Consider the following 13,405-nt stretch of genomic DNA (forward strand, 5'->3'; position numbering starts at 1 on the left):
TATGGAAACATAAACATGAATTATTATTATTTTTCTTTTTTTATCATATAAGGATTACTATTAATTTTCATTTGTCAAATCACCTATTTGATGCGATTTAAGGTTGAATTGGTGCTAAATTTGTTGAGAGGTTTAATCCATTGTTTACGGTATAGCTCAAGGATTTTTTTTTTAAAATTTTTTAATTAAAATTTTAAACATAACCATTCTATTAATTCAATATATTTTTAATATTTATATTAAAGTATTATGTATTTAATTTTTGATGAATATTTCACAGTGTATTTTTTTTTTATTTTACTAGAGACTTTAAAGGGTTGACATGTGAATTTTTTAAAATATTTATTTATTTAATAATTTACTATACCTTTATAGAATGTTTGTAAACTTTTGACCTTATTTGTAGAGTTTAACAATTTTATTGGTAATGTACTAAATAATTTCTCTTTAATTTTATATAATATAAATTATACAATGCATAAAATAACATGTTATAAAATTAATCGATTGAGTTTTAACTTAGTTGGCAATCATGCTATTGCAACAACTAAAATAACATAAATTTGATCACTTTTGAACATAATTTGTTTTCAAAGTAAGATTTTTTCTTAAGCTAATTTTTGGCACTATCTTTATTCAAACTCGAGGAGTTTTGAAGAAAAAAATGCTTTAATATTTTTTTTATCAAAAACATATTTTTTAAAGTTGAGGAGAAAAAAAGAGAGTATAATCTTATTTCTAAGAATAAGATTGAACCAATATAACAAACTAAGAGCTAATTAAGGTATTAATAAAAAATAAGAGTCAAATTATGAATTGATTGGATCGAAAATTAAATCAAATTTTAAAAATAATTAAATTAATTATTTTTAATATTTTTATTATAATTTTTAAATTAATTTATTAAATAAAACAAATGGATTAATGATATGATGTTGAATAATTATGGATGGCCATGAATCCACATGGGACAACCGGTCAAAGAGATAATGCGAGTTTACTAATACCAACTTAACACAGCTCTTCCACACTTTTGACCAAAAGAAAAAAGAACCAGCTCTCCCACAACGTGTCATTTCCGTGCCGAGTATTTTCTATATTCCATTCTTCAAAAATACCTTTTCCTTTTTTCCTAAAACACCCTCCCTTTACCTCCTTATTTATTCCTTCCCTACTTCTAAACGGACAACTACCTGTCATGGGCAATCCCGTCCTTGATGACATACATCTTCAGACACGCACGTTGAAAAATCTTCTAATTTCCCAAAATACCCTAGCATGAAACATAAACATAAAGGGTAAAATGGTATGGACACTAAAGATCGTTAAGTGATGATAACAAAAGGTGGCTGAAAGTATAGAGAATAAAAAAAGGAGACTATGCTGTTTCGAGACGTTATCGGATTTTAAACTCCACTCTTCGCCGTAATTTAGGGCTCTATTTCAAGTCCGGCGCTAGGTTTTCAAATTCTCGAGCATAGAGAAACAAACCAGAAACAGAGGATAAGATTAGGGCTCTTATTTTCTCCAGAAAAAAAATGGTACTTCTGGAATTGGGTACTGGGTATGTAGTTGAAATTTAAGATCATTTGAAGGGAAAATTGAGGAATTCGACAAATGTTTACGCCGCAGAGGAAGGTTTGGTCGGGTTGGTCGTTTGCACCTGGGAAGAAAGCAGACGGGTCGGGTTCGGATCCGAACTCCAATGGGGTTTCTGTTGGGAAAGGGAAAGGAGCGGCTTTTGCTGAGCCCTTGACTCCTAATTGTAAAGACGTCGGGTCAGAGGACCAGGAGGAAGAGTTGCGCGAGAAAGTGCTAAGACTCGAAAATGAGGTTATCTGCTACAATATATTTCTTAAGTTGCCATTTTAGGAGCTTTAAATTCGTTATATATATTTTTAGTATGCTTTTTTTCGGTACTTTTGTCCAATTGTTATAGATAAATATTTTTTTGATAGGTTTAGGTGAGGAATTGATATGATTAAAAAAGTTGCCTTTAAAATTAGTGGTTTTAAGTTAAAATGAGTGAGTTAGGAGGTGTTAGATGAAAGTAAACCCTTGATATGGTTTCTTAATTTTGCTAGATTAAACTAAAATCCATTTTACTGAAAGAAGAAATTTTCCTGTTGTTTTTCGCATAATTTTTTTACTATGTCAAAGTTAAAGCTATTTACCCAATTGCACAGTTCGTTTTCGTTATTAGTTTTTGACCTTTCTTTAGGTAAACACCATTCGTTTATTCAAACTATAGTCAGACAAAGATAACTTATTTCACCTTTATTGGTGCCATAGCATCTTGCTATTCAATTTTCTCATATGAAGCTCAGTAGCTTCTGTCAGAGGAGTTTCCAAGTGTCAAACACATTTCTGACATGGAAAAATACATGTCAGACATGCAGCACATAAAAATAGATAAAATAAAATCGAACATGGTCGAGGCACTGTTTAAAAAATTGAAATGTTTGAAGATTAATATTTAATTGAAAAGAATCAAATTTACTTTTTATTGTATATTATTATATAAAAGAATAATTTTATTGCTGTGCCTGACCATGCTTGTGTGTCGTTCGTAATTTTTAGAAATTCCCATCTCGCTAAGTCCATGTCATGTCATACCTGTATTATGAGTGCCCATGCTTCCTAGCTTTTCTCATTTATGTCTGAACTGAAAATTGGGCCCAAATTTGTCACCTTTTTGTCAAGCATCACGTTGACAGGTATGAACTGCTGAAGGCTTAGCTGGGAAAGTTGAATGTCTTAGGATTGCTGACTGGGCTGTACTTATATATAGGATGGCTTTCTTGAGCATTCTTCATCTTTATCAAATTAAAAAGTTTGAAATTTAACATGGTTTTAGCTTTATAATGTGATAAACTTTTGCTGATGTACTCTAAAGCTATCTACTCAATTTGGTTGGTCTATCCTATTTCATGGTAGAATGGTTTGTTCAATGTCCCACTGTCTCATCTGAATGATCCGTATTATTTCTGTTTCTTTTCCAGCTTTTTGAATACCAATACAATTTGGGGCTTCTCTTGATTGAGAAAAAGGAATGGACATCAAAGTATGAAGAACTCAATGAGGCATTGATAGAAGCAAAGGATGCTCTCAAACAAGAACAAGAAGCACATTTAATTGCAATAAATGATGTTGAGAAGCGGGAAGAGATTCTACGCAAGGCCCTTGGTGTTGAGAAGCAGTGTGTGCTTGATGTATGGATCTTATGTCCTGCTTTATTTTTCCCCCTAAAAAGTTGAAAGATATCGATATAATTTCCTTGCATTGGTTTGGTTTTATCCATGTAAAATTTGGCTTTTCCTTTGTATTTTTCTTATCACCAAGTTGAGGAAAGATTATTTTGGGGTACTTTCTTCTGCAAATTTCTAAGTATAATTTTGAATAAATTAAAATGTACTTCTGTAATTTGATACCTTGGAAATTAAAGCTTTCTTACTCCATAAATTCTTTTTGATATTATATATGAGGTAATATATTCAAATGCTTGGATAATGGTTCTTTTGTTTTCTACAGCTAGAGCAAGCTTTACGAGACATACGCTCAGAAAATGCAGAAATCAAATTTACTGCAGATGCAAAGCTTTCTGAAGCAAATGCTGTGATTGCTAGTGTTGAAGAGAAATCTTTGGAGGTGGAGGCAAAATTGCGTGCAGATGATGCAAAGCTTGCCGAGATTAGTAGAAAGAATTCAGAGATTGAAAGGAAGTTACAAGAGTTAGAGTCTCGTGAAAATGAACTTCGTAGGGAGCGACAGTCTTTTATTTCAGAGTATGCTTCAACCTACCTTTCATTTATCTGCTAGTGGGCTAGTGGGACTTTTCTGTGTCTAGTTCTCATCCATGCTACTCAGACTAGGGTATGAGTGTTAAATATGGGTATGCTTAACTTTTTAAAAGTGTTTCCATGTATTTTGGAGGGTCCCTGGTGGGTCATATCCCAATACCCATGTCCAAATGTGTTGGTGATGGGTGTTGGAACACAAGCATGTCAAAAAAAATGAAGTGACATAGCAACATAGGTTTTTGGTTTTTGTTTGTTTGTTTGATAGTTGGTGGGTAGCGGTTCCTTCTTTTTTTGTTTTTTTTTCTTTTTTCTTGTGCGTGTGTGTGTTAACTTTCTCAATGAATATATACCCCTGTAGAATTCGTTGTTTATTTGTTAATCCAAGAGTTATAATTCTTTTTACATTTAAAGTTCATTGATATTTTGTTTTCCTTTCTTTCAGGCGAGAAGCACATGAGACTACTTTGTCCAAACAAAGGGAAGACCTGCGAGAATGGGAAAAGAAATTGCAAGATGCGGAGGAGAGGCTGGCTAAAGGCCAAACATATGTCTACCAAAGGGAGGAGAGAGCAAATGAGAATGATAGTCTCTTCAAACAAAAAGAGCAACACCTTGAAGAGACACAAAAGATGATTGATGCAGCCCACAAAACTTTGAAGGAGAAAGAAGATGATATAAACAACAGGCTAACAAAATTAACTTTGAAAGAAAAGGTAGCCTAACTTTCATGTTGAGCAGTTGCGTTTATATGAAATAATAGTATTTTACTTTGTTGCTCCAACTCTTCATTTTTGTTGAAGCACCTATGTCTGACACATGATATAGCATTTGACCTCCTAGTATCCTCCAAAATACGCAGAAAAACTTAGAAATATCAACCATATCTGTGTCGGACACATACCATATCTGATACTCACATCCGTGTTTGAGTGGCATAGTTATTATTTACCATTTTCATCTGGATGCAGGAATGGAGTGTTGTGAGAGAGAAGTTGGAGATGAAAGAGAAGGAGTTGCTCATTATTGAAGAAAAGTTAAACGCCAGAGAGAAGGTAAGGTTTTGCCAGTGTTTCTGAGACACATTCATTCATCTGGAATTCTTATTTTTATGTAAAATGTTGGTAGATCTATTTTTGTAATTTATGTTCACAAAGGTTCCTTGTTTTTTCATTTACTTTATATTTTTCTCAAAGAGCTCTATTTAGTTCTCTTGGAGGGGCAGATATTATATTAGAAGGCATCATTTAGGGTCATTTGTTTGATTTTTTTTTTTTTGGCAGACGGAGATTCAGAAGCTCCTGGATGAACATAATGCCATTCTGGATGAGACAAAGCGTGCATTTGAGTTGGAAATTGATGGAAAGAGAAAATCCTTAGACCTTGAACTAAAAAGCAAGGTGACTGATGTGGAGAAGAAGGAAGTTGAAGTCAAGCACATGGAAGAGAAGATTTCTAAAAGAGAGCAGGCATTAGATAAGAAATTGGAAAAGTTTAAAGCGAAAGAGAAGGAATTTGAATTAAAAGTGAAAAGCCTCAAGGAAAGGGAGCAGGTCATCAGATCTGAGGAAAAGAATTTAGAGATCAAGAAGAAGCATATGGATGCCGACAAAGAAGAACTTTTGACCCTTAAGGCTGAAACTGAGAAGCTAAGAATTGCAAATGAAGAACAATTATCAAAGATGCATGAGGAGAAAGATAGGCTCAGAGTTAGCGAAGAAGAGAGGTCTGAGTATCTTCGCTTGCAATTGAAACTAAAGGAAGAAATAGAGAAATGCAGACTTCAAGAAGAATTGCTTTTAAAGGAAGCTGAGGACTTGAAATGGCAGAAAGAGAAATTTGAGAGAGAATGGGAAGAGTTAGATGGGAAAAAGTTAGAAATTGAGAAAGAGTTGAAGAATGTCAACCTACAGCAGGAGAAATTTGAAAAAGAAAAACTTGCTGAGGATGAAAGGTTAAAGAATGAGAAGCAAGTCGCCGAGGATTGTATAAAAAGAGAGTTGGAAGCTCTTGAAGTTGCTAAAGAAACATTTGCTGCCACCATGGAACATGAGCGGTCAGTGGTAGCTGAGAAAGCTGAAAGTGAGAGAAGCCAAAGGCTTCATGACCTTGAGTTGTTGAAAAGTAAACTTGAGAGTGATATGCAGGATAGATTTGAGGAGATGGAGAAGGAATTAGGAGAGAGAAAAAAGTCCTTTGAGGAAGAAAAAGAGAGAGAATTGGACAATATTAATTATTTAAGAGAGGTAGCTAGGAGAGAGATGGAAGAGTTGAAACAAGAAAGACTTAAGATAGAAAAAGAAAGGCAAGAAGTTAATGCTAGCAAGAGTCATCTTGAAGGACAGCAAATTGAAATACGAAAAGACATTGATGACCTAGTGGATCTCAGCAAGAAGTTGAAGGACCAACGAGAGCAATTGATCAAGGAGAGGAACCGCTTTATTTCATTTCTTGAGAAACAAAAGAGTTGCAAGAATTGTGGTGAGATTACCTCTGAGTTTCTACTCTCTGATCTAAAATACCTACAGGAAATAGAGAATGAGGGATTCCCTCTGCTTCCAAGTTTGGCAGATAACTATACCAGCAGAAATATTTTTGGGAATTTTGTGGCATCTGAGAGGCAGATGATGTCTGCATCTGTTGCTTCAGGATCTCCAATTTCTGCTGGAACTATGTCATGGCTTCGTAAATGCACCTCAAAAATATTTAAATTGTCTCCTGGGAAAAACATTGAGCCTCATGCTTTAACAAAATTGAACGTGGGGCCCTCCCTCTCTAGTCAACAAGTTAATATGAAAGGCATGTCAACAACTGAACATGAGCCAGAGCTCACTTCTATTGCGGCAAATGAATCTTTGGAGATTCATAGGTTCCAATCAGACACCAGCACAAGAGATGTTGAGGCTGGTCAGGACTTGTCAGTTGATAATCAGAACAACATGGATTGTAAGGAACTGGAAGTGTTGGAAGATTCTCAGAATTGTGATCTGAATCATGGAAAGCATGTTCACAGGAGAAGCAGGCCTAGAGCTAAAGTAAGACGCTCTGCGAAGGCAGTTGTCAATGATGCTGAGGCTATTGTTGGGAAAGCTTTAGAACCAAATGAGCTTGAGCATCCAAATGGTAGTGCTGATTCTGTTCATGCCAATGCTTTAAGCAGGGGTGAATCTGGTCTTGCTGATGGAGGCACATCTAGAAATGAACGGAAGCGGAACCATGCTCAAACATCTCAAATATCAGACAGTAAGCAAGTTGTTAGTGAAGGACATTCTGATAGTATTGCAGCAGGCCAGAGAAGAAAGAGGCATCAAAAAGTTGTCTCGGCTATGCCTACTGGTCAGAAAAGATATAATCTCCGACGGCCCAAAAAGTAAGTTACTGTTGAGATGGTAGATTTTTCATCTCTTGCTTCATGTGTGTATGAATATTCGTTGTGGTTATACAGCTTGATGGTTGCTTTGTAATTAAGTTGAAGAACCACTACTTGTTGATTTGTCTTATTTGCTGTTGATCTAAGTTTAGCATAATTTCAATTAATCATTTATAGCATTGCCGGTCCACTTGATTAGAGATGGACTAGCACTTAGTGAAATCAATAATTCTGCAGTGACTGTAAAATAACTACATGGTAGGTTGCTGAATCATTTTATTTCAAATGTATTGTTTGTAATAAGTTGGATTAGATTACAATTTAATTTACCATGTGAAACCTGTGGATGATGTTATTTTGTTGGACAAGGACAACCCAGTATAAAATATTTCAGCAGAAGCAATTTTGAAGCAACTAACATGCGGAATATGCTTTGATGTAGTGGGGTCACAGTTGCTAAAACCACATTTGACATGAATAGAGAAACTGAAGGTGCTAAAGATGCAGTGGATCAAGTTGACTACTCTCCAATGCCTGCAAGTGAAACTGGAGATGCAAGTGAGAATGATGGTGCACACTTTCTGCAGCAGGTAAGGGGCCTTGAAATTTTAATTTTTTGTACTGTGGCATGTGCATGTTTGATGCAGATGGTTACGTGCATGTCAATGATCTCTGCTACAAATTTACGTTAGTTGTCACTTGACAGAATGCTTTGACTCGTTAGTTGAGTAAATTATCTATGCATGGCATGGTCTTCGTTGGTTTTCTGTTCTGAACAGTCGATGACATGATTTCATGATATCATCATAAATATTAATGATACAAGGCTCATGTTCTAAAGTTGAACTTCACCATTTCAGATTTTGATGATTTATAAAACTCGTCTTAATGATTTTCACTATGTTTAAATAATCTTGTTTTATATATCTTTTATGTTGCAGGGTGAGACAGGTCCAGACACCAAAGATGGTAATGCTGGTGCAACCAAAACATTTGATGCCAACATGGCATTAAGTGAGGTGGTGAATGGCACACCTCAAGGGGTTGGCGAGTACGGTGATGGAAATGACTACCAGAGTGAATCACACAGCGAAGGGCATAAAGATGAGGATGAGGACGAGAATGATGAAGAGGAGGAGAATAATTTGGAGCACCCTGGTGAAGTATCGATAGGAAAGAAGCTGTGGAGTTTTCTGACCACATAATGATGCAAATCATATATTGTAATTTGCCAAAGTCCGAGCCCAGTTGTGCAGGTTTCCTCGTAGGAACAGCTAGTGTGTATTAAAATATAAATGTAATTATTCGCCAGAAATTAATTCAGGTGGTGGTTTGGGGGGGGGGGTGTAGGGTTTTCCTTTTGATTCTTTTGCAAGACGGTCCTAGATTAGATAGCTAGATACATGATTTATTTGTTGTAGAAATGAGTAGTGGACTGTACGGCTTCCAAGACCAAATTGTTTGTATCCGATAATACTTGTGTATTTCTAATCTTTTCTGGAATTATTGTTCGACTTTTGTCATCAAAATTTGTCTGTCCGTTTTACCCGTTCAGAAGAGTCAAACTGAAGATCGAATTTTTTATTTTAATATTTGATTTCAAGTAAATTTCTCATGATATGTTGTTCTTCTTGATCATGTCGCCCTCAAGGCAAGGCTACAACGTGCTTTTAACATCACTTCTGAAAAGTAAGATCACATTATTTATTCACTAATTATTCTATTTATATTTTTATTTAAGCTCTTGTGGCATTGATTCTAGTACTAATTTAGATAAAAAAATTTACAAAAATATTCTTTTATAATTAAAATAAAATATATTATTCAAAACTATTTTAATTTTTTATTTAAAAAGATAATAAAAATATTTATGGAGTTGAATTTGAATTTTTATATATTTTAATTTTATTATACATAATTTATATGTTTTAAATTTTTTTGATATAATATTTAAAATATATTATAATTTTAATCTATAAATAAGATTATAATGTGTTTCAATACAACCGTTCTATACCTTCCTATATTTACATTAATTTTACATTAATATTCGAATCAATCAATACAAGTAATATATGATTTTTAGTTTTATTAGTATACAAATGTTCTCTTTCAAGTTTATCTTATTTATTTCCTACGATTCACTCTCAATAATTTGGAGGAAAAATAACAAAATGATAACAACAAAAAAACTATCGCTTTGGCGCCAGTGAGCCTCCGCCACTTGCAAGTGGCAACCGCAACACCTCCCAAATCGGCATCGCAAAAAATTTCCAAATCCATTTAAAAGAAAAATGCCCCCTTTTCTCCTATAATTGACCCCACACCACCCTACGACACACCGCCGATGTCCGCTCAATCAGCGGCCACAGCCACCGCCAATGAGAGAGTCAAAACCTTGACCCTAGACTCCACCCAACTCTACCTCACTGCCCTAAACTCCACCACTTCCACGCTTTCTTTTCCCCCAATTCCCTCCTCTTTCCCTCCCTCCAATTTCATCCCCCACACTCGCTTCCTCATCGATTCCTTCCGCCACCCCTTCACAGCTTTCTCCGCCTCTTACTTCCTCTCCCACTTCCACTCCGATCAGTATTTCGGCCTCTGTCCCTCCTGGTCAAAAGGCATCATCTTTTGTTCCCACCTCACTTCCCTCCTTCTCATCCAAACCCTTAAAATCCCACCCCGTTTCGTCTTCGCTTTGCCTTTGAACGACCCCGTTTTAGTAGATGGCTGCGAGGTCATTCTCATCGACGCCAATCATTGCCCTGGGTCAGTCCAGTTATTATTCAAAGTTCCCACTAAAAATGGGATCTTTGAAAGGTATGTTCACACAGGCGATTTTCGTTACTGCAATTCGATGAAGTTGAATAGTTATTTGATTGGATTTGTTGGTTGTGATGCCATATTTTTAGATACTACATACTGTGATCCGAAATGTATATTTCCTTCTCAAGAAGAATCGATTGATTATGTGGTTAGTGTGGTAGATAGGATAGGAAAGGAATTTGGGAAAAGGAGGGTTTTGTTTCTTATTGCTACTTATGTTGCTGGGAAAGAGAAGATTTTGGTTGAGGTTGCACGGAGATGTAAGACCAAGATATGTGTTGATGGGAGGAAAATGGAGATTTTGCGTGTTCTGGGGTATGGGGATGGTGAAGTTTTTACTGAAGATGAGAGTGAGAGTGATGTTCACGTTGTTGGTTGGAGTGTATTAGGTGAAACTTGGCCGTACTTTAGGCCGAATTTTGTGATAATGGAAGAGGTTATGGTGGAAAGAGGGTATGAGAAGGTTGTCGGATTTGTGCCGACTGGGTGGACTTATGAAGTCAAGCGGAATAAATTTGCAGTGCAAACTAAGGATACATTTGAGATACATCTAGTCCCTTGTCTTGAGCATTCTAATTATGACGAGCTTAAAGAATATGTGAAGTTTTTGAAACCAAAGAAGGTTATTCCTACAGTTGCTATGGACTTTGAGAAGCTTGAAAGTAAACATGCTGATAAACTGAGAAAGCACTTTGATGGGCTGATTGATGAAATGGACAATAAGGAGGACTTGCTGATGGGTTTTCATCGTGGCAACTGTGAAACTGTAGAAAAAGTTGAAAGGGATGCTAATGAGGAAAGGGTCATGGAGAGAAATAAAAATATGTTTGAAATAAAAACAGTTGAGAGTAATGACATGGATGTTTCTTCGAATGATGTATCTTACGTCCATAAACCTCATTCACAAGATTCAACTATACCAAGCGAGGAGGAAAGAGAGAGAATCATTGAGGAAACCAGGGATTCTTTGCCCAGATGGGTGACCAGAGACCAGATATTAGATTTGGTTGGCAGCTCAAGATGGAATATTGTTGAAGCAGTTTCCAATTTTTATGAGCATGAAATTGAATTCTACGAGCAAGTCTCTGTGTTTAGAAGCTTTGAATCTGCATCCCATGCCAGTTCACCAAAGAGCCCTATATCACTTTCAAATTCAGGACATTTTCGTAGCAGCACTGATGAAAATGTAAATACTAATTTAAGTCTAGTCAGCAAGTCTCCTAGTTTGAAATTTACACGGTGGAGGAACATATCTCCTAGCAAAAGGAAGAAAAACACTGAGAAGAGGTCAAATAAGAAAGTAAAAAGTAATTCAACACTGAAATCTAGCGGGTCAAAGCAGCCTACAATAACTAGCTTCTTCAGTAAACTTTTGCCTGATGACTCTAAAGGTGGCAAGACTGATCGAAAAAATTGAAGAATGCCCTAAAGGTGAAAATATCTTGCCTAGTAATTGGACTAAATCATACATAGAGAAAACAATCAGTTTATTCAGATAATAAATGCCAATGAATTGTCAAGAAACTATGTTGCGCCCTCGCTTGAGAAAACTCAAGGAGATATCGAATAGGCACTGGATATGTATTATAGTAATCCTGAGTTGTGGTGAGAATACAGAGAATATGATGGTCTACAGCAAATTAGCTTAGGTCCAGAGCTGTACTAATGATTGCTTTGTTAGAAAGAGCAAACATGTACCAGAGGAATCAAGATGTATGGTGTTTTCATATTTTCCAGGACAATTAATCGAAACGTTGACAGAAAACTTGTATTGTTGCATCCTGATAATGTAAACCTATAGAGCAAGGTTGGTATCTGGATGTTGTTTTTCCTATATGCTTAATATTGTCCTGAAGTTCTTCTACTTCTAGAGTATTGTAGCATCTATTTAGAAGTTATTTTATCTTTTTGAAATACTTGGCATTTTTCTTTGAGCTATTCTAGTTTTACTGCATCTTTGGTGTTTCTTTGTTTTAGAGGCCTGTTCATAGAACTTCTCAGCTTCCTTTGTGATACTTTAGAACTTTTACTGAGATGTCTGTGCAGCATGCTGGAGGCATGGTCAGCCTGTTCCATATGTTCATCTTGCATCGGCTTTTGACCTGGTTAGGGGCTCAAAAGGGCAAGACCAAAGCTGATTCTATGCTTTGCAATATGTTTAGAAAGTTGGTACAGATTATATCCTTATTATTACATCTTTTGTTGGTGAAATCAAACTTTACGCTTGTAACTGATTGCTAACCCTTTATCCCTTCCTATTTTCTTTCAACCAGTTTGCTAGCCTTGCCCCCCGAGGATGTGCTTCCTGTTGTGTATCTGTGCAGCTACAAAGTTGCTCCTGACCATGAAAATATTATTACTCCACAAGTTCTAATTTCCTACAAAGTAATGGATTCGTACTCTACATTTCTGAAAGATTTCACTCAGATTGTACTTTCGTAGATCACTTACCTAAAAGGTGACAGATTCAAAGAGATACAGCTGCCAACACAAAAAACAAGGGGCACTCATGCTGCACTAATGATACAGGAATTAAGTAATGGTGGATGCTTGATTACGTCTGCACTAGAAGAAGCATGTGGGGGACAAACCGGTGAAAAGTAAGGGACCTGTCCAAAGACATTGGTGATCCTGGTAAGAGCAATTAATTCCTCTCATGGTTTTCTGTTTTCTCCTAGTCCTTCCACAATTTTTTTGGAGAGCCTTCTGAATACCATATTTTGGTTTAAGGTGTTGTTGCACAAATGTGACTACAAACCCAAACTTTACTTGCTCCTTCACCATACTATTATGAGGACTTATTTTCTGTGCTCTGGAAGATAAAGTTACAACCCAGTATTGATCCTGTTGACAACAAATGATTATAAACTGAAACATTGATGACTGATTTGAATTATTTAGAAATAATTGGTTAATGCTCGGATTTGGTGGTGTAAAATTCAGGAGGAACTTGCTACAATATCGGTTTATTAGTAAGAACTGGTTTCTAGCTTAACAATTTAGAACCAGAATGTCATTACCACTCTGTTGATGATAAGCAAAGCATTCTACCTCCAGTGATACCCTCTTGTATACCATGCTACGAAACAACTCATTGATCGAGTAAGTTATTCATGGGCACTTAAATGCTGGATGGATATGATTATACAAGGCTTTGCCAGAGCTTCTATTTCCTTTTTTTCTTCAGAACGGATAAATTTAGACAAAACTTTTTCTGTATCGGTACCCACTTGTAATTTGATATCATTTTAAAATCTAATTCCGGTAGCTAAGCAACATGCTTTTGTCAATTTCTTTAGTATTATTTAATCTATGTTACGTATACTCTATTTGTCTCATTTTTCTCATATATTATTTATTAGTGTTTGCAAGAAATTCGAGTATCTTGTGTTTTGTTAAATCACAAACA

General features: G+C 35.7%; 2 protein-coding genes across 11 annotated transcripts; both read left to right on the top strand.

Moving 5' to 3' along the window:
* Nucleotides 1-1,202: 1,202 nt before the first annotated feature.
* On the top strand, nucleotides 1,203-8,678 carry LOC107912700 (protein CROWDED NUCLEI 1). Its single transcript, XM_016841003.2, has 8 exons — nucleotides 1,203-1,833; nucleotides 3,003-3,212; nucleotides 3,532-3,785; nucleotides 4,243-4,513; nucleotides 4,769-4,852; nucleotides 5,081-7,167; nucleotides 7,610-7,757; nucleotides 8,109-8,678. The coding sequence occupies exons 1-8, from the start codon at nucleotides 1,618-1,620 to the stop codon at nucleotides 8,370-8,372; spliced, it is 3,534 nt and encodes a 1,177-aa protein (XP_016696492.2). The 5' UTR covers nucleotides 1,203-1,617; the 3' UTR covers nucleotides 8,373-8,678.
* Nucleotides 8,679-9,287: 609 nt separating this feature from the next.
* LOC107911002 (DNA ligase 6) lies at nucleotides 9,288-13,270 on the top strand. 10 transcript variants are annotated; one of them, XM_041081336.1, is made up of 5 exons: nucleotides 9,288-11,803; nucleotides 12,043-12,165; nucleotides 12,270-12,381; nucleotides 12,462-12,630; nucleotides 12,940-13,270. In XM_041081336.1, exon 1 carries the CDS (start codon nucleotides 9,515-9,517, stop codon nucleotides 11,411-11,413), a length of 1,899 nt encoding a protein of 632 aa, XP_040937270.1. In that variant the 5' UTR covers nucleotides 9,288-9,514; the 3' UTR covers nucleotides 11,414-11,803; nucleotides 12,043-12,165; nucleotides 12,270-12,381; nucleotides 12,462-12,630; nucleotides 12,940-13,270. The 10 variants fall into 10 exon arrangements, with proteins under 10 accessions (XP_040937270.1, XP_040937266.1, XP_040937267.1 ...); XM_041081332.1 differs by having other exon boundaries at nucleotides 12,270-12,630; XM_041081333.1 differs by having other exon boundaries at nucleotides 12,043-12,161; nucleotides 12,270-12,630.
* Nucleotides 13,271-13,405: the final 135 nt, after the last annotated feature.

This window comes from Gossypium hirsutum, chromosome A11 (genome assembly GCF_007990345.1).
Source record: "Gossypium hirsutum isolate 1008001.06 chromosome A11, Gossypium_hirsutum_v2.1, whole genome shotgun sequence".
In the NCBI taxonomy this organism is placed as follows: Eukaryota; Viridiplantae; Streptophyta; class Magnoliopsida; order Malvales; family Malvaceae; genus Gossypium; species Gossypium hirsutum.